The sequence below is a fragment of the Protopterus annectens genome, chromosome 10.part0 (genome assembly GCF_019279795.1).
Source record: "Protopterus annectens isolate FY-2018-M chromosome 10.part0, PAN1.0, whole genome shotgun sequence".
NCBI lineage: Eukaryota > Metazoa > Chordata > Ceratodontiformes > Protopteridae > Protopterus > Protopterus annectens.
Window position 1 is genome coordinate 298,443,325 of NC_056744.1, and position 25,474 is coordinate 298,468,798.

At 40.3% G+C, this 25,474-nt stretch overlaps 1 protein-coding gene across 1 annotated transcript in view; it reads right to left on the bottom strand.

Annotated features, from left to right (window-relative positions):
- Positions 1–25,474, bottom strand: part of LOC122814130 (WD repeat-containing protein on Y chromosome-like) — a 1,041,762-nt gene that overhangs the window by 374,965 nt on the left and 641,323 nt on the right. The window contains exon 10 of the mRNA XM_044086745.1: positions 17,106–17,297. Within this exon, the coding sequence (XP_043942680.1) occupies positions 17,106–17,297 (192 nt within the window). The remainder of the gene's footprint in view (positions 1–17,105; positions 17,298–25,474) is intronic.

A 25,474-nucleotide genomic window follows, 5' to 3' on the forward strand; every position in this document is an offset into this window, starting at 1 on the left:
CCATTACCGCTTATATTTTCATACTGAGCAGACCAGACTGCTTAAGGGCCAGTAGAGCAACTATGAGCATGTTGGCTTTTGTTCAGCTATGCCCTACTTAGACCCAGCTTGTCCAACATTGCTCAGTATTAACCATCATTGCTGGACGTTGGCCAATATTACTCAACATTGACCACATTTGTACTAGTTGGTGTGTGCGATTTTGTTTACATATACTACATGGTGGTAAATGCTGTTTAGCACTGCTTTATATTGCTTAACACATGGCAATCATGCCTCAGGTGTTGATGCAGGGCTGCCTATGTTGGATGCACATATTACACTCCCTATACATGCTTGAAAGCAAGTAGTGTCAACGTAGGCATCCCTTTTACTATATGTGCGGGTCAGAGAGAGGTACATTTCCAGAGTTCCTACTGAGCCAGTGTATGTGCTATGCATTGCCTCTTTGCCAAGGCCAAAGGATACTGGGCACACCTCCTTCTGCCTACTGGGGCAGGCTCAGGTTGTTCCTCCTCCGAGTCACGCTCTGCCTGTGATGGCCTTGGCAATGGTGGGGGCTGTTTGGCCCGGGCCTATGCTGGTCCTGCTGCAGCTGTTTTCGCAGGATCATATTATGTAGCATAGCACATACCATGACAATTTGGGTACATGTAGTTGGTGAGTACTGCAAGGCTCTACCAGATGTGTCCAGGCACTGGAACCGTGACTTGAGCAGCCCAAACACACGCTCGATTACATTTCATGTTTGTGCGTGTGCCTCATTTTGGCATTCCTGTTCAGGTGTGTGTGCGTTTCTGATGGGTGTCATCAGCCACGGCTCCAGTGCATAGCCAGCATCCCCCACTAGGTGACCATGTGGGATGTCCCCATTGGCAAATGTCTGGTACAGCTGCTTCAGATGTCAGATATGGGAATCATGGTAGCTTCCAGGGCAGCCAGCACGCACATTCAGTATTATGCCCTGGGCATCACACACGACCTGGAAGTTGATGGAGGGGAAGCCCTTGCAGTTGAAGTAGACCCTCCCCGCTCACCAGCTGGTGCTTTGATGCATATGTGCGTATAGTCTATTGCACGCACTACCTCAGGGTATTCTGCTATTTGCTGGAAGAGATGCATATTGCTGGCCAGTACCTCATGGGAATTGGGGAAATATACATGATCACTGACATGTGCTGACATGGCATCCAGGAACTGGTGCAGTACCCTGGATGCTGATGCCTGTGATATCCCCATCATATCACCAGTTGGTCTCTGGAAGGTGCCTGTTGCTAATATTCTTAGGCCAACACATGCCTTAGTTTCCACTGGTATGGGTTCCCCTCTGTTGGTTCTGTGTGTGAGCCGTGGCCTGCACAGCTCAACAATTTGCTGCAAGAGGTCTCTGTCCACTCTATAGCGCTCCACTATCTCCAGCTCATGTTGCCCCTGGTAGGTTACCTTGGGCCTGTACACTCTTCTCCGTCTCCTCACTGTGGGTTGTCCAGCAGCATTTGCATTATCACCACCTTCAGCATGCTGCATATGTCGCCTTATAACAGCAAGGCAGCCCCTAACATTTTTTGTCTCAGTAAAGCTTTCTCAGTTTTCACATCTATTAGCTTACTACAGTGTTGCAGTGTCTCTTGAGAGAAACATAATGGACTGTTGTTTGCAGAGTTTTAAGTGCTAGGCTGGGCTACTGTTCTGCCTGGATAATTGCCTGATTCTGATTGTTTTCACCTGCTAGCTCTGCTAGTACTTCCTGGTAACTTCCCTACTATTTGGTGTGCTTCCTTTTTCCTTTTCTGTTTCCTCAGGTGGGAGCACCACTCACACAAGTGCAAACACGCGCACAGCAGCGAACACATGCTTATTCTTGTTAAAATGCGCGCACACCGGCACAAATGTGCTTACAACTGTTTACACAGCCTTACATATGCTTACTCAAGCTTACACGCGTGCACACACGCTTACACGTGCGCACACGTGTGCATGCACGCTCAGCAAGAAACTTTGGTGTTATCCACGGCATACACCTTCAATTTCTTGACTTTACCTAGCCTACCTGTTGACACACCTCTTTCGATAATATGTAATTGTTAGCTGGCACATGACACTCTGCTCCAATGAGCTTCACTCCTTTCATACATACCCCCCTCGTCATATCACCTATCTTCTACTCTGTTACTCCCCTTATCCTACTCCTACACTCCACTGCCTGTGCTCATTTCCTATGTAAACTTGCGATTCACTATCCTAACTCTCATTTGCATAGGATTGCCTACTAATGCTTGGTTACATCTCTTAGACTGAGCTTCCCCCCTTAGCAACCTCTACTCGGTGGCCATGTTGCCTTCAGCCTACCATTCACTTGCATTGCAAATTAATTTTAGCTATAAAATCCACATTTGTGGATCTTAATTATTAATTTTCTGGTTTTTAGGGCGCAGTGCGTTTGCGCAGTGCTGTGCTATGGTTAAACCCCGGAGATCGGGATGAAAAAAAAAAGTTATTTTATTTCTATTTTGCATCACTTCCCATTGCCAATTGCGGTATTTTTGGCCATTGGCATGCTTCCTCCTGTAAATGCATGCTTTTTTGCAGCTGTCACGACTCCGTTTTGCTATTTGCAGAACTGTACTCAGTTATCAACTGAGTACATTTCTGCAAATAACACTACTCCTACTAAGACAGGTTCGGGTTTCCTGGATCGCAAATTTACCTCATTTGCATAGCTTTCGCCTGCAATTGAGGTAATTTGCATATCCAAGCCCTGTTCGTGTAGGACTAGTTTGGATAGCTCAGTTGCACGCCCCTACTGGCTGTTCCTGTATCGCTCGGCGGACATGTTGGCTGCATGGAGTCTTACTCTACTCTTAGACTCCGTGCAAGCCTTTGTGAATCCGGCCCTGACTGTTTTTTACATGGCTTCTTATATAAATTAGTATTAAACCCATAGACATCAGAGAAACCCACAGATCCAGAAAATCAACACTTACAGATGAAAAATTCACTGTAAATCTTAAAAATGAGGTGGCCTGGTGCAAGTAATCAATAAAATCATGTAAAACACTAACTGTACCTGTCCATACAAAAAGACATCATCAACAAAATAAGTATAAATGGGTATGAACTGCTGAAAAAAAATTACATTTGTTAAATATATAAAGCGATTCCCAGTAAGCCAGTACCATGTTTGCATAACTATTCGCGCACATGTTTCCCATAGCTACACCAATCTTATGAAGAAATAATTTTTCACTGAACACAGAAACATTATTTTTCAAGATGATATCAAATAGGGAACATATTAGATGTATACAGTCATTATTATATGCTGAGCGTTTACATAGAAAGAGTCTAATATAGTCAATCCCAACATCATTGGGAGTCACAGTAAAAAGAGATGTGACATCCGTAGTCACTAGGACATAATCTGTGCCTTCATGGCTTTTAGATAAAAAAATGTTTAGTATCTCTTAATATAGTACTTTCTTTATCCAACTCAGGACGCAACATCTTCTCCACAAATATGGAGAGTGGTTCTGTGACCCACTCCATCAGTCTCATTGGTGGGTTGGTCAAAGTCTTATCTATCTTTGGAAGGCCATTAAAATGGGAATGGAAGGGTGTTCAAATAAAAAAATATTCACAAATTTCCTTACCAAAAGGATCCTCCATAAGCAAGTCATGCAGATCAGAATATACCTTATTAATCAAGTTGTTCACTTCCATCTTCATGAGTTCACAATAGGTGAAAATATCATTTAGCATATCACTCATGCTGTTCAATTATTCTGCAGTAGCCATGAGTACAACTGCACCACCCTTGTCAGCTGGTCAAATCTCCAAATGCTCCATGTACATGAGTTCATACAAAGTATTATTAACTTCAAAGGTGAGATTATAAAAGAGCTTAACATGTTTCTGTTTTAAAACATTGCAGGTATCATTTTTGCCAGTTGTTAGAAAGGCTTCTACAAGTGGGGAATTGGGAACAAAATGGCTGGGTTTCTTAAAGCATATCTGCTGCTGAGCAGCACCACCATACATAACTTTAAGTGAAATATTCCTGGCAAATAGTCCAGAGTTAGTAACAACATCACTTAAAATAGAGCCTTTAGATGATATAAAGGAAAGACCCTTATTAAGGACACTTACTTGCTCTTTATTTAAGGAAAACAATGATATATCATCAATTAAATCTTTGGTATTTTGCTTTGTGATCACATTGAATGCCATTTTGACTAGCCTGGGTTGCAGGTCTGCCTATGATGTCATCTCCTTGTTCCCATACATCCATCATTTATTTATTGGGCTTTGCACCAGAATACAGTAGTAATATCATTCTTTAGCAAACCCTCCAGCCCACATATTTTTGACATCCAAACATACCTTTTAATATTCAAACTTAATTACAACGTACTCTACCTTTTACAACTGCCTTTCACATTAAACGGTCTAATGATCCTAACCTTGTATGGGTTTTCAGATAGCTTAGGCCTCCCCACACTTGCCACATGATCACCCTCTCTAAACACTGTTGCCCTTCTGTCTAAGCAATAAACCATGTATGAATCCAAAGACACTCAGTGTCTTATATGAAACTTCACTAGATTGCCTTAATCATTTTCAAGTCCTGTCAGACTTGCTGTTTGTTTTATCTGACTTGGTGGCCCTTCCTGTGTAAGTGTCCATATCTTAGAGCTCATCAAGGAAGTGATAAAAAACATCCAAACTTCCTCCAGTGTTGACCAGTCTGCTATGGGTGCACAGTGATTTACTGCATTAACTGATCTGGAGAATAACCTTTGGTTAAGTGGTGCTACTGTCCAGGATGATCCTTGCTTTCTGAGGTTCCCTTCAATCACTTGCTGTTTCTTACTCAGTGGGGCCATTACAGGGGATGCTGGAGTACTCTGCTTCTGTGTCTTATACATATGGCCACCTGTAGCTCCTCCCCGCCATCTGCAATTATCCACTGACTCTTGCTGTCTCCAAAGTTGAATTGTGTACATAAACACTTTCTATTCCTGCCTGTTATTTTGAAGGTGGATGTTTGTTCATGTATGTCAAATGAAGAGAATCAGGAAACTGTAACTATGATGTCATGCCAGGAAACCATAACTGTGATGTCATGCTCACGTCTCTTCTCTATCAGGAACCACCCTCACTGATGTTCCTGCTAGCAAAAAAAAGGATGGTCACGTGGCTCCTGCTTTTTGGTGGCCTGACTGACTGTTTATGTAATTTAGGAAGCAGACTATAAAATGCCTTGGTAGGTTTGTAATATTAACTCAAGGGGTGATTCTGTGTGCTCTCAATTGCTGGTGGTCCAGGAAGTTTCAGTGTTTTGCATAGTTCCATCTGGATATATCTTTTGGATTTGCCCTTCTTTTAATTTGGGCAGCCCAATAAAATGCAGGTTATTACATCTACTCTGGTTATCCTAGTCATCTAGTTTCAGGTCTTGTCATTGCACTGCATTTTGCAATGTCCCATTCTACTGACTGTGAATTACAATGGAGTCCCTATGTGAGTTTAGCTCTTGCTGGTGTGATTATAGTCTGCCAACAAGTTCTTTAAGCCCTGTTTTGTGTCTGCTGTTGGCTTCTTTAATCAATGTAGTATCTTTCAGGACTTGTTACAAGCACAGCCATTATTCTGTCATATGGATTCATTTGGCCATGAACTTCTCTGGGCACTGTTCTCGCCATGATCACTGTCGTCCTGTTACCATGTACTTTTCTAGACTTTTGATGGTTTATTGTTCCATCTGTAAGGAATTAAGTCTTTTTAGAGGTCTTGCAGGTGATATTTGGAAATCCTTATGTAAGTTGTGATATGAGTGGAGATAAGCACTTGCTTAAATCATCATATTTATTAATTATATCTTCCGGGATCGTGCAGCTACTTTCAGATGATGTTGCTCTTGTGCATTATCAAGTATGTCCCCGAACAATCACCCTTTTTTATGCAACAGTAGTTTTTCAGTTGTTAAATTGACTGTTTTTTGGAATGTTCTCACAGAAATTTAGTTTAAAAAAATAGTTGATTTGTATTAGCTAGTAACTCTGCCCTGTATTTAATGGCACAGTATGTATTTACTGCACTCGGCATGTTACAACTGCCACCCTCCCAAGACAGAAGCATTGGATCTGACTTAATATTATGGGTTATAAGAAATGGACATTCCACTGGCATTCTGGTTTGCTTATTTGGGCCTCTGGGTAACTGTGAAATGGAATGGTTGCAGAGATAGCACTTATCGACACAATATGTTTTTGCTATCCATCTGCTAACTCACTCATTGTAGAGAGGCACAGTTTGTTACTAAGTTGAAGTAAATAAAAATAATACTTCAAAGATTAGAAGGCCAATTTTATTGCTAAACACTTTCTTCAGTGGCCAAGTGTCTCTTTTCCTCATTGCATAGCTTCCTAATGACATAGTGCTACTCACAATGACTGTCTTGTGATAACACTACCTCCAAACCTACCTTGGATGTGCAGGTGTACAATCTGAATTCTAGTAAAATCAGGAATTATTAGTAAAGGTTCAGAACACAGGATCCTTTTTAAGTTCATTAAATGCTTTATCTACCTCAAAAATCTGTTTTTCTTGAAAAGACATGCAATAGCTGCAAAATCAGGCACAAAGTTTTTGTAATACAAATCTAGTCCAATGAATGAATTAATCTGTCCTTCCTTAGATGATGCATACAAGTTTTTATGTTTGTTTTCTATTCTAGTTATGATGTTACCCCCCCCCCCCATTTAATCCCCTTAGCACTTGGCATCTACCATAAGAGGTTTACTTTTCTTAGCATTTACAGTCAGGCCTGCCAGTCTTATGGATTCTAACATGGCCTACACTTTAGGTAAGAGAAATTCTTAGTCCTCTGAATGAATGACCAGGCATCCAGGTATGCAACAGCATGTCATGAGTGGAGGTTCAATATTTTATCCATCAGCCAGGAAAGAGAAACTCTGCCACATTAATGTATTATATTAAAGTCACGGAAAGAAGTAAAAAGTTGTGCAATTAACTTGCAAGCTAAAGAGAACAGAAAACTCTACAAGTACAGCTACAGAAATCCTTGTCAAAAATACAAAAGCAAGAAAAGGAGAAAATAAGATAATTTCTATGAAGAAATAAACGAGCAGTTTTAGAAATGCCTGGGACAACTAAACTGAGAGAAGATGACATACAGACAACACTGGGAGTGAAGGTTAGACTAAGACACAGAGGTGTAACTGGCTCAACTAGCTCTCTAGGCCACTTCCTGAACTACAAACCCACTCCCTTGCACTAAGGAGAGAAAAAAAATGGTTGCTCTGCTAGATTGCTCATGGCAGGCAGTCTGAAGCACATGCTCCCTCCCAGGCAAACACCCCCTCCCTGCCACAGCCGTTCTATCATGAAGTATTACATTTTAATCAGAACAAAGCTGATCACTGCATTTGTGACAACTGGATTTGCTTACCCCAGAAGTTGGCAAGTTGATTCTGTACCGGTATTCAGAAATGAATGCCAGTAAAGAAAGAGGAATGCAGGAACGGCACTTCAGGTTTTCACTCTCTAATACCTTGTACCCAGGGTACATGCCTGCGTGACCCCACCATTACTATACTACTGCTAAGACCAGAGTCACAGAAAAAATTTGTAAAATAAGTTCAAAAGATGCTCAAGTTAGATGCAATACAAAGGTCATAGAGTGAATGGAAACAGTCTAATAATGCTAGTTTCTAAACTTGTTGGAAGGGTCAGATTCTGTAAATTATTCTGAAAACTGAGTAGCATTTCAAAGTTTGATAGATATATCATGTTTAGAGTCTATGAGCTGACAGAGAACCTAGGAAAAGCAAAATACTTAACTTTAGACTTGACAAAGGAATATTGGTAGATACCTCTTTCTCCCTCTGATAACAAGTGAGGAAGTTTAATCCATTGAACACTGCCACCATTTGACCTACATGGAGCTCTAGCCACCTTTCAGACACTGATGGATAAATTACTAAAGCTGAACTCAAGATATACTGCATAGTTAAATGATGTGGTCATCCATTCCGAGGAATTAGAGCCTTACTTACCAAAAGAGAAGGTTGTTTACAATTTGAGACTGATAGGCTTGACTGTGAATGCTAAAAAGAAGGCAAATTAAGCATGGTAGAAAACAACAATCTCAGTCTGGGATAGCTTATAAGAAGAGGGGTGGAAAGACCACAGTCAGAAAAAATTAAGGCTATAAATATTGGCTTATAACCTCCACCAAAAGACAGGTAAAGGCTTTTCATGGACTAGCTGGGTACTACAGAAAATTTGAATCAATTGGCTGTTGTTTGACAGTTTTTACAAAAGGAAATTCTCTGAGTAAGGTACAGTATTCTCTTGAGTCATATACAGCATTTAATGAATCGAAAATAATATTATGTTCTGGATCAGTGCTTTTGACCTCCGATTTCACAAAGGTATTTACTTTTTATATGAATGCATCAAAAGTAGGGTTGGGAGCTGTACTTTCCAATGATATTCAAAGAGAGAAGCATCCTGAAGAAAATTAAGGAATGCTGAGAAAACGTCTTGGCCATTGAAAGCAAAAGATTAACTGTGAAGTGGATTGTTTATTCACTGAAGTACTATTAGACAGACACTTTATCCTTGTGACAGATCATGCCCAATTGCAATGATGAAGTAAACAACAAGATGGACAGTATATTATAAACATAGTCTGGCTAATAGTTATGTGTTGTCTAGATCTTACTGCCCATCAGTATGAGTGTAAAACTGATGGACTGTGAAAGGCGTAACATTGTGAGTTTGTAAAATGGGTATATTCCTATAGATATTTGTAAAACTCTCACAGAAATTTAGAAATGGCAATTGATTATTATAGATTGTTAAAGGGAAATTGTCAATTAATGTTGTATAAAATGTTGCAGACCGAGGAAGGAAATCAGGAAGTCTTTCCCTAATATGAGATGTTCATCATGGGATAGAGAAGGATTCCTGAAATGTTGTGGTCCAGTAATGGCCTGCTGTCACTGCAGTCTGAGGGAAGCTTGGGCAAAGAACTTTGTGGAACTGAAAGGAAGGCTTAGGCAAGGCTTGCAGCCATAATCTTTATTTGATAGCCTGTTGCTTGGAGAGGCTGTATAGGGCTGACCGTATGCCATGGAGTTACCTCTTAATTGTGAACATTACTTCTAAGGTACTGTAAATAGACTGAGAAACATCAGTTGGGCTATCCTTCATAGATGCTCATAGAGAAATACTATGCTAACTGCCCTGAAGGACCATTTAAGCCTAGCCAATTACCAAGGTCAGACTCAAATCCTATACTTTGTGTCTATGAGGTGATGACTTTAACCATAATGCCAAACCTACCCGCCTATTTTATACTTCAAATAGACCTGCGTTATTCTCTTATTTTTGCTCCAATGTTTTTATAACTTGATGAAGTATACCCATATATAAACTATATGTTACAGGGAGTTTCATGAGTGGTGAAGCAGTACTGTGTAATGTAATACAGCATATGGGTACAATAGTAGTATACAATAGATATGCACTCTAGTAGCAGTAGAAAGTAGCCTAATATCTTCTGAGGTGGGAGTCACTGTAAAAACCTCTGAGTGTGTTTGTGGTTGACCAGTGTGCTAGTTGCTTATTTATTTATTTTATGTGCCTGTATAAAGTCTTGGCTCAATTATACAGACTTTACCAACACTTGACAACAGTGCCATTGTGGTTTGACGGTATCTGCTTCAATCCAAAGCCATCCAGGCTAGATAAGTACTCTACATTGCTAAATTGCACTTCACCTTGTTATTTTTGAGTGATGTTGTTATATTTCTTCATTATTCTTTGAGTGTTGACAATATTTTATAAATGAAAGTACCACTGAATATCATTGTATTAACTGCTGGGTTTTGTACTTCTGCATTATAAATTCTAAGACTGCTGATTCTTTTCTACTGAGATGATTGCTGTGTCTCTATACTTGGGCTCTGTCTTACGTTTTTTTTATGTTAGGAAGGTTTTACATCTGTACTCTAGTGGTAGCGGAGGGTAGCCTGGTTTCTTCTTACCTGGGAATCCCTATAAAAACCTCAGTGTGTTGTTTCTTGATTTGCCAGTGGGCTAGTTGCTTGTTTATTCATTTTCTGTACCTATATAAAGTTTTTCCATTTGTGCAATGCTTAGCAGTGCTCTCCATAGACAAAGACTCTTACAGTCTAAATTTCTCCATAAAAGTACAGCCTCAGATAATTCCTGAGTACCTGTTAGCATGACAAGCACCTGTTTGTGCACAGACCAGCTGTGTTCAATGCAAATCCAAGCTAACCTGCAGTAAAACTGCTAGACTTCCCCACTGCTGTAGTTTGCACATAGAGAAACCTCACATTAACTGTCTTGTCTTCTTGTAATTTGTCTGAAACCATGGAAAGACAGTTTCCATCTGCCTCTGCAATGAGCCCAGTGGATATAGGCATCTTGAGACAATGTAGCGATTGTGTCATGTTTATGGACAACCACCTACTTCTTTAACAATTTGATAAGGTGTGTGAGTAATGTAACTATACATTGTCACTGGAGGCAAGGCTCTTTCAGACAACTGCCGCATATACCTCTCAGGTTGTCCAAAACACACAGCACCATTTTTACCCGCCACTCATACTATAGTCCAAACACATAGACTCACATATGCTGAGACTCTAAAAAGTAATCTACCCTGTGACAAAGAGAGATACTGCCAGCACAGCTATCTGGAATTTTGTAAATAATTATATGTCATTTTTGAATATCAACACACTCTATATAAGATGCTTGTGTAATGAATGTATTAGAACTGTATGCCATGTGTATATCAAACTGCTGGTACAGAAGTGTGTGTTGAAAAGGGGTTTTGCAAAGTGCTTGAAATGTATCCACAGTGTACTCTACTGGTAAAGAACAGAAATGTACATGCACTATTGTAACTGTTTAGATGTATGTATTTTAACAGTGGAAACTGGGATACAGGAGGTTAACCTCAGTCTAGTAAATTTTAGAAAAATAGCTGAAATTAAACTACTTTATAGACTAGGCCAGAGACACAGAATCTGTGCTGAGAGGCTTTCTGTATTGTCTTGGAAGTGTTTTATTGTTTTATGACTTCCAGCATTTGCCAAAGATATGAAGAAAAGCCATTGTCTATGTACTTTTACAGGAGGATGCTAAATGCTACCAGCTGCTGTTAATAGTTGTTTTGGGGTTGGGGACTAGAAGTCAGATGACAAGAAATTATATAATTCTGCAAGCTAGCCTAGCAGTAATATTTGAGATATTAATTTCAGAACTCTCTGAGAGAGACACAGCATTCTGTATTCTGTCTTGGACTTGACAACATCAGCTAGAAGATTCATTTACCACATCTGCCTTGCTCTGTAAGTGAGTTTCTAGGGAATAGTAACTCTCTTAGATATAGTCAGGATTATAGCAAAGCTTAGTTTAGATATTTTTCTTCATTTATTTGAGACTGTCCTGCAATGTTGCTTTATATATTTCCTGTGATTTTGAACTCTGTCACTATAAATATATATTTAATATTGTGTTTATAATGTATTATTAAATATATTTAAACATTTCTTTATGTCTGATCTGTCTAGAGATATTTAAGTTCTGAGAGTACTTGCATGTTTATTTGGTGATACTGTGGGCCACTCCTAATAGCCTTGCTTTTGTCAAACTACCATTTGTATTAATAGTAACATTACACAGTAAGATTGGATCCCTTTGTTAAGTAGCTGATAAGAAGCTGGCTTGTGGCAGTGATAACTACCTTATGGTCTGGGCAAAAGGGGCATAGATAGTAAACCTGTGCCAGCCTTTCCGAGGTGTGTGCGCGTTTGCATGTACGTGCATGCGTGTGTGTGTGTGTGTGTGTGTGTGTGTGTGTGTGTGTGTGTGTTTATAAATCAAGCCTCAAAGAGTGTGTGTTTCAGCTACTTGGGCAGGGACATGAAGCACTAGTTGGACAGAGAGTTGCTGGAGGTCTTGACTTGGCCACTCAGCTGAGATCTCAACTCTATAGCTGTACCAGTGGGGAGTCTTATTCGCAATCTGGAGAAAGAAGAATAAACCATCCACGGACTGACTGTGGTCTCTGTGTGCTCTTAAGGGAAATTGCACTTGATGTTTAGATCTGCATCTGGTAATACTGTGTACACCCCCACTGTTGCCTGTGGTGAGGATTGAGGCTCCTTGATTACTGGGCCAGTGGTGGGGCATCACATACCCAAACCACATAGGCTTCGTAGACACAGCAATAACATTAGGGCTCCTCAGAAACCTCACAAACACTCTACAAAGCAACAACCACCATGACACATACAGCTTCAATGCATGGTGTTTCAACTCATAAATGCATCAGGGAAACCTCCATACAAGCTAACATTCTAGTCACAGCTTAGTTCATTGTGAGATGCACAGATGTTCCACTCGTCAAGTTGAGCAAGGAGAGGGTCAGGATCTTTCAGATCATGTACACACTCAAGTTATTGAACCATAAGCACCAGTATGACTCTGTCATTGTACATGTGGGTGTAAATTGCCTGACATACCTCTCTGGACTATACGAAGAGAGATATGATAGAGTTCTCAGACTATGTGTCCCAGTTTGGTAGGAGCCAGGCTTTGAGCAGCATGTGATATTTTCTGAGGATGATGCCACAATATGGGCAGAAAATAACTGAATTTAATATTTAGCTTCCTTTTTGGTGTCATTTGAAGGGTGAACAATATTTATCAACATGGGAGGATATGGTTGACAGACCTCACTACTTTTTCAGGGATGGTCTGTGCTTGTCCCCTTTATGTTTTCATATATTGACTAAAACTTTGACTAACCCATAGTGCCTTTTTTAGGCAATGCCAGGCTGATAAACCATCCAACATAGTTCAACAAACCCAGGACAGCCTGAAGGTATTAATGCTCAATGCCATGGGTCTAAACAGAAAATTCCATGCTTTCCAAGCCCTCCTTACCTTGGAAAACATAGATATCTGTGTAGTTACAGAGGCCTAGTTTAAAACCATGGAGAGAACCCTGGTAATGCAAGGCTACAATGCCTTTTACACATTTAGACTAGATACTGCACAGGAAGGGGCGAAAGGTGGAGATGTCTCAATCTATATCAAAAACAGTGACAGCACAAGACAGGACAAGCAGTAAAACCCACCTGAACTACTCCATGTCCAACTCACCACAAGCAAAGTCCCATCCCATATTGCATGACTAAATATACTGGAGTTGCATGCCTAAATATAATGGAGTTGCATGCCTAAATATACTGGAGTTGCTCTGCATTGAATCCAACATAATAGTCCAGAGTGACTTCAGCTACCCTCACTATAAACTGGGAAACATACACAAACTCCAATGCCCAGGCCCAGGGATTTCATCAACACAAATATTCTGGATCAGCTAGTCCATACATCCACTAGGGGCACCGACATCCTTGATCTGATCCTCACAAACATGGAAAAATTTACACTGACCTGAAGGTTACATCCTCACTTGTCAGGTCAGATAATAAATCTGACTCCTTTGAAATCAAACTAAAACTTGTCACCGCATCCAACCCTAGTATGTTTAGATATAATTCCAGAGCAAACAACCTATCACTGACTGAGTGGCACCATGGAAAATTTTCAAGCCCCCCCCTCAAACCACTTGAACATTGTTGCCTATGTGGAATTGTACACAGAAACCCTATACCACCATGTAAATAACTGTATTGAAACAACTGTACTCACTAGAAATAAGCACAGACTAACTAAAAGAACAAACCAACCTGGTGGAATCGCAACATCAGCAAATTATATAACAAAAGAAAGAAAACCATGGGTAAGATTAGGAAGTGAATTGCTCAGTAAGGCAAAAAAATCATCAGACTAAATAAGCAGCTCAGGAACAACTCAGGAGTCCTATCAAATCCACCAAAGCAATAAATGAGGTAAATATATCCTCAGAAGCAAAGGATAGCCATAAATCCTTCTTCAGTTATGTTGAACCAGTTGGAAATAGCAAAGGATAGCCATAAATCCTTCTTCAGTTATGTTGAACCAGTTTGTAAATGAAATCAGCTATATGGAGCTGGAGGATATAGAAAACCTACTAGCTGGAAATTTTAACTGCAATTTCACCACATGGCCCCCCCATCACCTCCCAAGAGATACCCTTAACCATAACTTCCTGAGCTATCACTACAGAATAAGTCTGCAATGCACTATCCAAAGCAAACAAATCCTGAATCTATAGGATCTAATAATATCCCAGGTTGCTTCCTGAATAGCATGAAACATAACCAGTTTGGCCTTTTAGGATCCTTAGCCTCCAAACTGGCTTTATGCCTAGTGAATGGAGGAATGTGACAATTATCCCTCTGCACAAAGGCAAGCCAGCTACTGACCCAGGTAATTACAGACCTATAAGTCTGACTAGTCTCATATGCAAGGCCATGGAATGAATTACCATGGATATTTTAAATAAACACATAGGAAAATGTTCAGAAACTAGATCCAACACAGTTTGGATTTGTCAAGGGCAGATCATACCTGCTCAGCCTGGTGGACTTCTTTAAAAAAGTCACCAAAGCTATAGATGATGGCAAAACAGTACACATTGCTTATCATCACCTGGCCAAAGCATTCCACGCTATTCTTCAATAGGATTTCACTGACAAACTCACAAAGCTAGGAGAAATTCCCTGTGTCTCCCATTGGATAGCCAACTGGCTAACAGATAGGACACAGGAGGTCAGGACAGGGAACTCTACCTGCGCAAAAAGGCCAATCACTAGCAGAGTCTCTTAAGGCTTGGTGATGAGGACACTCCTTTTTGGCATCTACTTTTTGGAAGTCAAGGCTTATATGAAAGGACTCTAGTTAACCAGATCTGCAAACAACTGCAACCTTCGCATGATTATAGAGTCCCCAAAGACACTAATATCCATCAAGAGGGTTTGTTGCAAACTAATAATTGGTGCCGTGGTCAAAAACTGAATGCCAAACAATTAATAACAGTATATTTTGGAAAGTCATCCTCCCCTGAGAATTATCACACAGGCAATACACACCTCAGAACAGACCCAGTGGTCAGAGACTTGGGAAAATATATAGACTGTGACATAACCCTGACCACCATTTGTCTCCTCTTGTAAGGAAATTATTTTATATTGCTCAACTCATTAATAATGGTATGGCATTGGGGTGTAAAGATGCCATTATCTCACTATATTCAGCTATCATTATAGCAATCATAGAGTACAGTGCTCCCTCCAGTATGCTCCTTACCCGACATACACAACAACTGGAGTGCCCATAGAGGTTTCTTACAAAAATAATACAAGGCATCAACTACATGGAATACACAGACTGCCTCAAAGCCTTATCTTTGTACTTCAGTCCCCAAGAGACTGCTGAGGTGTTATTTGTTCCTAACTTATAAGGCGTCATCTGATCCAGTATTGAGGGACTTGCATAACATGGACAAGTTTAACAGCAATAGAAATGTGATGTAAACCTGATTTGAAAAATAAACCAAATGTGTTGGTGGAACAAAATGTGTCCCAGAGACTACTCCTGCTTTGGGGCAGCCTTCCCATCCACGTGAAGCAGACTTTTACTCCCAGCCTATTCAAACATAACCTAGATCAATGGATGGAAACTCAAACATTTAACTTGGACCTTTCCTTCTATTGGAAGAGGCAGTTTGTAAATATTTTGCCACCTAAACACAACTGTATACCCTGGGTAATTTATCAAACCATTTAAAAAGGCATCGTGGGGCAGTTACCCTAGAAATCACCTATGAATACAGTTACAATAAGGGTACACAGGCAGTCTATTACAATGATGCATATAACACAGAGGATCATAACTACGTTGCCAATCATATTGAATTTGTTAACGTGTTAATATATTTGAGAAATGGATTTAAGAACTTCACCTCAAAAGCAATGTTTGAGAAATTAATTTCTTGAATTTTTAGTGAGAAAAAAAACACAAGCAAATAGTTATGATCACCAACCTGTTCATATTTATTTGAAATGCATGGAGCTTTAGCTGCCCTAATATACTACAGTATAGAAAAATTGTTGGAGTGTGAAGAGTATTGCAGTTATGAAAACTGTAACAGACTTATAGTTATGAAAGCTATGACACATGCAGTGCTGCCACACAGGCAGCAGGCAGAAGTGAAATGCCCCTCTGATGAATGAGCAGCTTTACCACTGTTAGGTGCTTTACCACACTTTTGCATTTCGAGTGACAGTGCGAAGCATATTACAACTGTAGGAATGCTTTGGACTCTGAGAGAAAGGTGCTTAACAAGGTGTCTTCCTCCTGATTTCAGTTCAAGATTGTACCACTCCATTTATTACAATGTGTTGTAATGTGTAATGCAGTATTGCATGTATTGGAAGGATGCTGTGGTGATGTATATATCATACAATACTCTCCCAGTCCACAGCTGACATGTGACACTCTGGGTTTATTAGTTCATTCATTATTTCATGTCATCATTCTACGTGTTATGTGCATCACTGACATGCAGCAACAAGCTAAAATGTCAAATCTAGAGCCACTCTGGTGGCATAAAGTGATTAAACTCTAACTGCGGCCCAGTCAACCTGGGTTTGATTATTTGTTCGGACAACTGATGGAGTGGCAGGGAGGGATGTGTGTGTCCCCATCCTGGGTGCAAGGGCATTTGTCAATGATGCTCCCATAGGGGAGGAGTGATCCTAAGAAGGGAGTTTCCCTTGGACATAATCGACAAGTGTGAGAGGCATGGCAGGAATTAAGTGGGACATTTACAAGAAACCCTGCAGGAGGGATGCGGAGATGGCCAATCCTCCAGGACACCCTTAGGATCCATGACTTGCAAAATCTGGGGTATGTCCAGGGAGTAGGAATGGGCTAGTGGACCCAGTGTAGATATAGAGGGCTGAGGAGTCAGGCAGGTTGAATGCTGTCTCTAGGGGGACCAAAAAAAAAAAAGATGTCAAATCAGGAAAGAGCAGGTAAACTCCTCTTCATATTCAATTTTTGACAGCTTTTATAAGTTTGCTTACCGAGTCTTTGGAGAAACTGAATACCTGTCCAAGGGATTCATAGATGGCCACATCTAAGATTGCCATATAATGACCTTGGAGAAGTGCTATTGGTCGATTTGTAACATACTGATTCCAGAGGCGCACTTTGTGGTCCATTCCACCTGTTACCAGCAGATTAAGGGATTTGTTGAAGTCAAAGCAGGTTACTCCCTACGAAAAAAAAAAATACAAATATTTAAACCTATTATTTTCCTAACTGTGCTCCTTTAGTTTTAAAGATTTTACTACATAAACATATAAAAATTACATGTTACAGGGATTTTCATGAGTGATAAAGTGCAAACATCAAATAAAAAGAACATTTTTAGATCCACTATAAGCACAGAATCATTCCGCTCTTTGATCTCAACAGATTAAAACCATCCCAACAGATGTGATAATAGATTAAATTATAATTATGTATTTGTGATTCATTATCAGATATAAATACCCTATAGGACTTAAGTAATTATTCAAAAATATATGTAATAATAACGTTATTGATTCTTTTATGTTCTAGTAGCTGCTTTATCCTATTCAGTGGCATGAGGAAGCTGGAGTTTGCCTCAACAACCAATAGACATAAAGTAGAGAAGGCCTTTTCACAACAACAAAACAGATACAGTGGAGACAGAATCACTACAATGTTATGAAATAAAAACACGGGCTGGTTTGTAGAATGGTGATTTAAAATGAGTAGTATATAAACAAACTAACTTACAATGACTATTCTCACTGTTTTGGAAATTACACCAATAACTAATATAAATTCCTTAAGAAGACTGGTATTAAGTCATAGTCCCCTTGAATGAGAACCACTTTTTTCTGTTTAATGAATGGTTTCTTTGTAGCTGAAATACTCTTGAAGCAATTTCACCTCTCCTCTGGGGAAATATAGACCAATCTTAAATATTAGACCACTTGACAAGATAATAGAACAGATGGTGTAAGAACGGTTATTGAATATGTGCACAAACTAGTCTTCTCACAGGTTTACAACATGGTTTTGAAAGATTTAGTACCATACCTGCTATATATTCTATTACAGACACCATATATGCATGCATAAAAGGAGTCTTCTGTTGTCAAACACTTTTGTTAACCACAGAAGGCCCTTCAGAACTCTGGCTCGCTCTCTATTCTTATCAAAGCTTAAGAGTTGTTGCTTTGGAGAAGGTATATATAAATAGATAAATAGAAAATCAAGCTCTGCTTGATTGCCTTTGGTCTACAGTCCAGCAAAGTTCCCACTTTTACCTTTCCCCCTTACTCTTTTTTTATAAATATCGTAGGGAGTAATCTTCAGGGTCTCAACCTGATCTAGTAGGCCAAATAGCTCACAATAGTTCAACAATCTGCTCAATCCATCTTCCTTAAGCTCTGTGATTGTGTAAGAAAAGCACACTCATTACAATACTTATAAAGCAGAATGCATTCTATCTGGGTCCTCAAAAACTTGCAAATATAGGCCCTATTTGTATTACAGCTCTATCTGGCTGTCCGTTAGTCAAGTCTCCACTTTCAGATGTCGGGATATTTTGCTTGATAAGAAAGTTTCTTTTGAATTTCATACATAATGGGTAATTACCAGAGTAGGGGGACACTGCATAATTAATTAGAAACCTGCTAACGTCCTTATTTCTGAAGCAAGATCAGTATCCAGGTCAGTATCTTAATTCTTAGATACATATTTTGGAGAGTGGCTGTGAATGTCTTATGTAATACTCAACTGCTGCTTATCACGCTAAAAAAATGCTTTACTGCTCTTGCCTGTACCCCAAAAAATCACTTTCTGTGCTGTAGAAGGTATGGTGGCTTCCAATACTTACAAAGGCCAAACATTTCCTGGATACTACTGTATTCAAATATTTTAAACAATTTCTATTACTTGTCAGTAGCTGGCTATAGCATTAGAACATTATCTGTTAAGGTCAGCTGATCAAAGGGCTCTGCGCCTCAAAAATCCTCCATTCATTCTAGCCAGTGGGGAGAGAGCCTTTAGCTGATGGAACTACTTTCCTTCTGACATCAGAAATAAAATGGACCTTGGAGATTTAAGGTGGAATTGAAAAAATGCCACAGTTGCTTTAAAGACAATGAGTAGCACAGATATTCCCTCAGCTTCTTCTCTGTAACTGTTTTTTATACATACATCATCTCTGTAATTGCTAGATAACACACAAGAATACCTATCCTTATTGTTTGATTTATTTATTATTTTTATTTAAAATTATTGAACGGAGTGGAGAGCTGTTCCAAGAAGACGAATTACAGGCTCTATCTGGGTAATAAAAAAAATAAAGGCAATTCAAAAAGAAGAACTGGAGTTACAGAGTTGGTAAAAAAATGTAGAGAGCAACTCACATATTAAAATGAAATGATGCATACATACACTTATAGATATTAATTTGAATGAGTCAAAGTAGGAGTTGCTTACATTTAAATTTGTCGTTGGCAGCTGTACCTGCATCTCTAACCTTGTTTAGAAGATAGGCAAAATGCAGTCTGGTCCTTGTTGGTGGCGGGGGAGAGGTGAAGGAAAGAGGAAGCAAGGAGGAACATGAAAGTGTAGGGAGGAATGTAACAGGAGCAGATGAGAGAGAAATATACAATTAACTAGTTAGAGGGGACTGCATTATACAATGGGGAAGGTTCTTGCAAAACTGGCAATGCCTGGATTCCTTAGGTGCTGACACTTATCATCTGCTAATGAGTATTAATTTAATTTGTTTCACTTCACTCTATAGTGGATAATTTAATTTTACAGGTTTGTTTTCAATTTCTTTATGCTGTAGACTTCTACATGTGAAAACAAATTTCTGTTTGATATGTGATTGTCACTGATGTTCTACTCTCATAACATATGACTGTTCTTTATTAACATTTGCATATTTATTCTGTTTCTCAAATCATATATTTTCTTCATTTATTTTTCACTGTACATATTTATGAACCTACTTATCACAGTCAGTAATGATTTTGGATTGATTGTGTTATGCCGTCTATTTGTATGTTTCAATTATCTATAGCTGGAATTCATAAATAACCAAATATGGGGAGCGTCAGATGTATTAACAACCAAAACCACAAAACTCGGACTAACAGACTAAGCCAAACAAGCAGATTGAGTTAATTAATTTACTGTACCAGTTAAGCACTTTCATCCTATAAGTGCAGGTCTTCATCAGAACTGGGTTATACAATTAAACCAACATTTAAATAATCAATCCAAAGAATCACATGATCAAATAAAACAAAAAAATTTAAAACAAATATGAAGATATTTAATCCAAGCTTCTAACTGAACTAGTTTTACAAAAATACAAAATCCATTAATAAAAATTGTGATTAGAGATGATAAATAAAAATGTATTTAAAAATGTGTATGAGACTGTGTTAAACTTTAGTAGCATGAAGTTTTAGTATGCTATTTAAAGATATAACTACATTTAAACCTGGGTGTTCACTTCCATTTAATCTTACTTGGCAAAGTGATTTTTTGATATTCTAATTTACATTCCAAGGGACCACTTCTGGGGTTCTGAACAACTTGTTCAAGTAGCAAAAAATTTTGTTAGTGCTACAAACTAATTTATGCTTATAGATAGCATTAGATTCTTTCCCCATCTTGATATCGTAATAATGCTCTTGAATATACATAAACACACAAAAACATACTCAGAGGCTCTAAATAAAAATCTGCCTAAGCAGCAGAGACCTCCAATGCAGACACCCAAGTAGCAAACCCCCCCAAAAAAAAACAAAACATGTGCAACACATATCTCACAAAGCCAGTAAGTCACACAGCACAGCCTGTTAAACAAACACAACACACCTGATACACTTGTAATAGGTGACTCTATCATCAGCACACCTGTTCACCTGTTCCAATAAGAGAAAGGTCACTTGTGAGTGGTGAGCTGCCTGTCGGATACGGATCATAACACACATAACACAAACACAGGTCAAAAGTACAAATATACATCAGTCATTGTCCATACATGTGAACTGGTGGTGTGAGGCCATCCCGGACCAAGACTCATGAGAGACATAGAGAAGAGACCATAGGCCAGGCCAGCATGACCCCCCCCTGGAGTAGCATCTTACCCAAACTACAGAATAATGCCAAAATAATGACACAATATGAAGACAAGATGATGAATTTCATAACAACTGGCTTAAATATTGGTGTCATTCAAATCAGCTGCAATGACACTGTCATGGGATGACGATATGCTCGACAAGCCACCTTGCACCACTAGGGACTGTGCACCTATTGGCAATCTGAGGCCGAATATTCATAGTGCCTTTTCACCCCCAGTAGGTTTTTTTAAAAGGCAAACCAAAAGACATAGGTAATACAAGGGGTAAGGGAGTAAGCTTAAAGCCAGAAGAGTGCACCTCAAGATGCATGCAACCTCCTCCATGCACTGGAGAATGCCATATCTCCATAATATGGAGAACCTATTTCACAGTGTGCAGTAAACAGAAACCTGATCAAGGCCCGAGAAACACCCATGCTTACCGTTATACCTCATACCATGCTTTTCAAAAGGAAACCTGTACCGACCTGGAAAAAAGGGGAGGGATCCACCATTAGTACGAATACACACCTCAGGCTGGTGGGCACAGCCAGCAGCATCAGATATCAAACTGCAACAGACATTAAACTAAAAGTGCTTGCACTGGGTACTGCTACAGACCACCCACTGCCTCCTCACTCCACAGCCTTCCTGAACAGCACTCCACGAGAACTTATAAAATATGAAATTATATTATAAAACCAACTCTGGGACCATTACTCTAGTTCCACCTAGCTAGCCCCAACTAGTCTAGTTTATAAAACCTAAATAAAATGGAAAAAATTTATAAACTCAAATGCTATGGAAAACTCAACATACTGGACCTGATCACCCACATGGGGGACTCTAGCATTCCAGACAGAAAGTGTATCCTCATGGTAACTCTCGTAACCAGACCAGAAAGATCTCCACATAATATCATCCAGACGATACCCACCACTACCCCCACCACATACCACCCAAACAAAGCAAATTTCCTTCACACAAAAAACTGAAGTGCCAATCTTTCCCCCTCAAATGGCCTGTGGAAAATACCCAGGCCCCCGCATAATCCTTAGAAACTATCTCAGAACACAGGAAGAGGGCAATGCATGGATGAATAACTCTAAGATGACCAATCCCAATTTTCGATAAAACCAAGACCCTGTCTAGTGGACTCCAGCCATAAACATGCAATGCAATACAAGAAGGAAGCTATACATGAGAAGAACAAAATCTAGAAAGGGAAGGCAAAACTGGCATGCATCTGCAAAGCATGATCAAAAAAACTCAAGGCCCAAAGAAAAACTTAGAGGAGAAACACTCCATAAAAAATCTAAGGATAATTTAGTTATGTTAAGAAAACAGGGAGGATTTCCTTAATATGGAATTAGTTAAATTGCCAAATATGCTCAGAATTACAGAAAATGCCAAAAATTCCAACAAAATGTGAAAAAACACTTCTCCCATCAGACCAGGTGGCCACTTCCTGTCTTCTCCCTCCCCCTCAAAAGGGCAAACTGATCTCTATCCCAGCAGAGTGCTGCCTGACATCTCAGATGCTCAGGTAGAACCTATTCTCCAAGCCAAAAAAGCCAAAAGCACCTCATGGAAGACAAGAAGAACTAAACCCCTACATGAACTCCATGAACTCTTCCAGGCCTTATTACATATTATAACTTCTGTGCATTATCAGCCTTATTACAGGATATGTACCCAAAGAGTGGCTGTGCGGATCCTGAAACTGAGGTGCTAAAGGTGGACTAGCATGGTCTGCAGAAACTATCAGGGCTATCACTGAACTGCTTAAATCTGCAAAGCCATGGAAGACACTGGATCATATATTGTATAAATTTGGACCCTGGGGACCCTGGGTCCAACTGGTTGCAACAGTTTTGAAGGCTAAACCTGGAGCCCTTGACAAGGGGAAGGTGGTCCACACATTTTAGGCCAACCCAACAAAAAGGTCTTCATCACAGCCTACTCGGACCTTAACCATAAGCCTCTACCACACAAAATACATACCCTGCGTCACTAGATGGGTTAATAACTGGCTCAGCGCAGAGATCACAACCCCAGAATTGCTGAGCCATGTCAGACTCCAAACCAGTTACAGGCTCAGTCTGGGACATTGCTGGAGCCATGTCAGACTCCAAACCAGTTACAAGTGGCGCAACAGAGTGGCTCTCTCTGTGGTCAGGTGGCTGTTCACAGAAGGCCTGGGCCAAGCTAATCGGACAAGTCAGCCGACACTGGCATCCCAAAAGGGTGAAGTCTCCTTCTCAGTTCATAGGATCATAGGATCATAGGAAGTTGCTAGGCTATTGGCCCTGAGGCCCTTATAAGCCTAGCCAACAGTTTAGCCCATGCATAGACAAATCAGCACCTGATTCCCCTGTCCAGCAGGGACACGGGTGGAGTCCCAGGGGCGTATTTTCTATTTCCCAGCCAGTTATCTAGATTGCACTTAAAAAAGGGTAAAGAGGTACTGTGCTTGACATAGAGAGGGAGTTTTTCCATAGATGGGGGAGTGTCTGGGACACAAATCTGTCCCACCAGCAAGTCCTATTGATGTCACAGACCAGGTTGAGGCCACGTGTGTGGGTTACTCGAGTGGAGCTTGACTTGTGGATATGCAATAGTCCCATCAAGGCAGGGTCCAAGATCACCTTGTATGCCAGACAGAGGTCACCTCTGAGGAGTCTGTATGAAACAGAGTAGAGGCATAGGGCTTTTAGCCTATCTGTGTATGGTAGATGTTTGAGGCTCTGGATTTTCCTGGTGAGAAACCTCTGTGGTCTCTCCAGCTGCTGCATGTACTTTGCGAGGTACATGCCAAATGGGGCATTGTACTCAATAATGGGCCTTATAAGGGAAGAATACAGGGGTGTTATGACCTCCTTGTCCCTGGATGAGATACCCTTACTTATGAGGTGGGCCATGTACAAAGCTTTCCATACAGTGAAAGCAACATGGTGGTCAAAAGTCAGGCTGCTATCAATCTGGATGCCCAAATCCCTCACGACTGACTGCGTGCGTAGAACGTTGTTATTAATGTGATAATTTGTGGGGACATCTCTCTCCCCAAAGGGGATGATGATGCATTTTTTGTATTCAACTTGAGGCCATGTTTCTGACACCAGTCATTTGTCTGGGCGAGACCCTCTTGGAGGATGTTCACGTCACTAGGGGAATTGATGACAGCCTCCCAACTTGCAGTCATTTACAAACATGGTCAGCCATAGCCCACTGGTTTTGGCTTGTACCTCAGAAAAGTATATCCCAAATAACAGAGGCCCCAAGACCGAACCCTGGGGTACGTCACTCGATACGGGTGTACTGCTTGAGGTGGCTTCCCCTATTTTGACTAGGTGAATTCTATCAGTGAGCCAGTTGGCTACCCATCTGATAACATACGGATTGATGCCTAGTTGAGACAGTTTATCTATTATGCCTGAGTGGGGAATAGTGTCGAAGGCTTTTGCCAGGTCAGAGTAGGCAGTGTGCACTGTCTTCTCCTCATTCATGGCTTTGGTGACTGTCTCAAAAAAGTTGACCAAATTTAACAGACATGACCTCCCCTTGACGAAGCCAAACTGTGTGGGATCGAGCGTTTGGAGGTTGTAAATGTCCTTGTTTATGAGGTCCATGATAATCAGTTCCATGGCCTTGCAGATCAGGCTAGTTAGGCTTATGGGTCTATAATTTCCCAGGTCAGTGGACACTCCACCTTTGTGTAAAGGAATGATAGTGGCTGTCCTACACTCAGCTGGGCCAAAACTGGTACTCATGCTTTGGTTGAATAGGGTGGCTAATGGTGCTGCAGGTTCCTGCCTGAGTTCAGGTAGGATGCAGCCTGGGATGTTATCAGGTCCCATGAAGGCTGTATTTTTTGCCTTTGAGACAGCAGTGATGACCTGATCCCTAGTTATAAGGGGAATGAGGGAGGTACTGGGAATGCCTCGATTTACTGATGGGGCAGAGGGTGACATTTTCACTGAATCTGTCAGCCAGGAAGTTTGCTATATTTACAGCATTTCTATATGTGGTATCCTTGACCATCAATTCTGAACAGATCTGGGTGCTATCTTTGAGATTATGGACATATGTGAAGAAGGCCTTATGACTGTCTCTAGCAGATGTGGCCAATTTGGACTCGAAGTTTGCTTTGGAGGATTTCACTAGTGCTCTTATTTGCTTGTTTAGTCTAAGCAGAGATTGCTTCCAAGTGGGCACCTGCTCCTTCTTGGTCCTGGTCAGCAATTTTTTTCTTCTGTTATAGAGTTT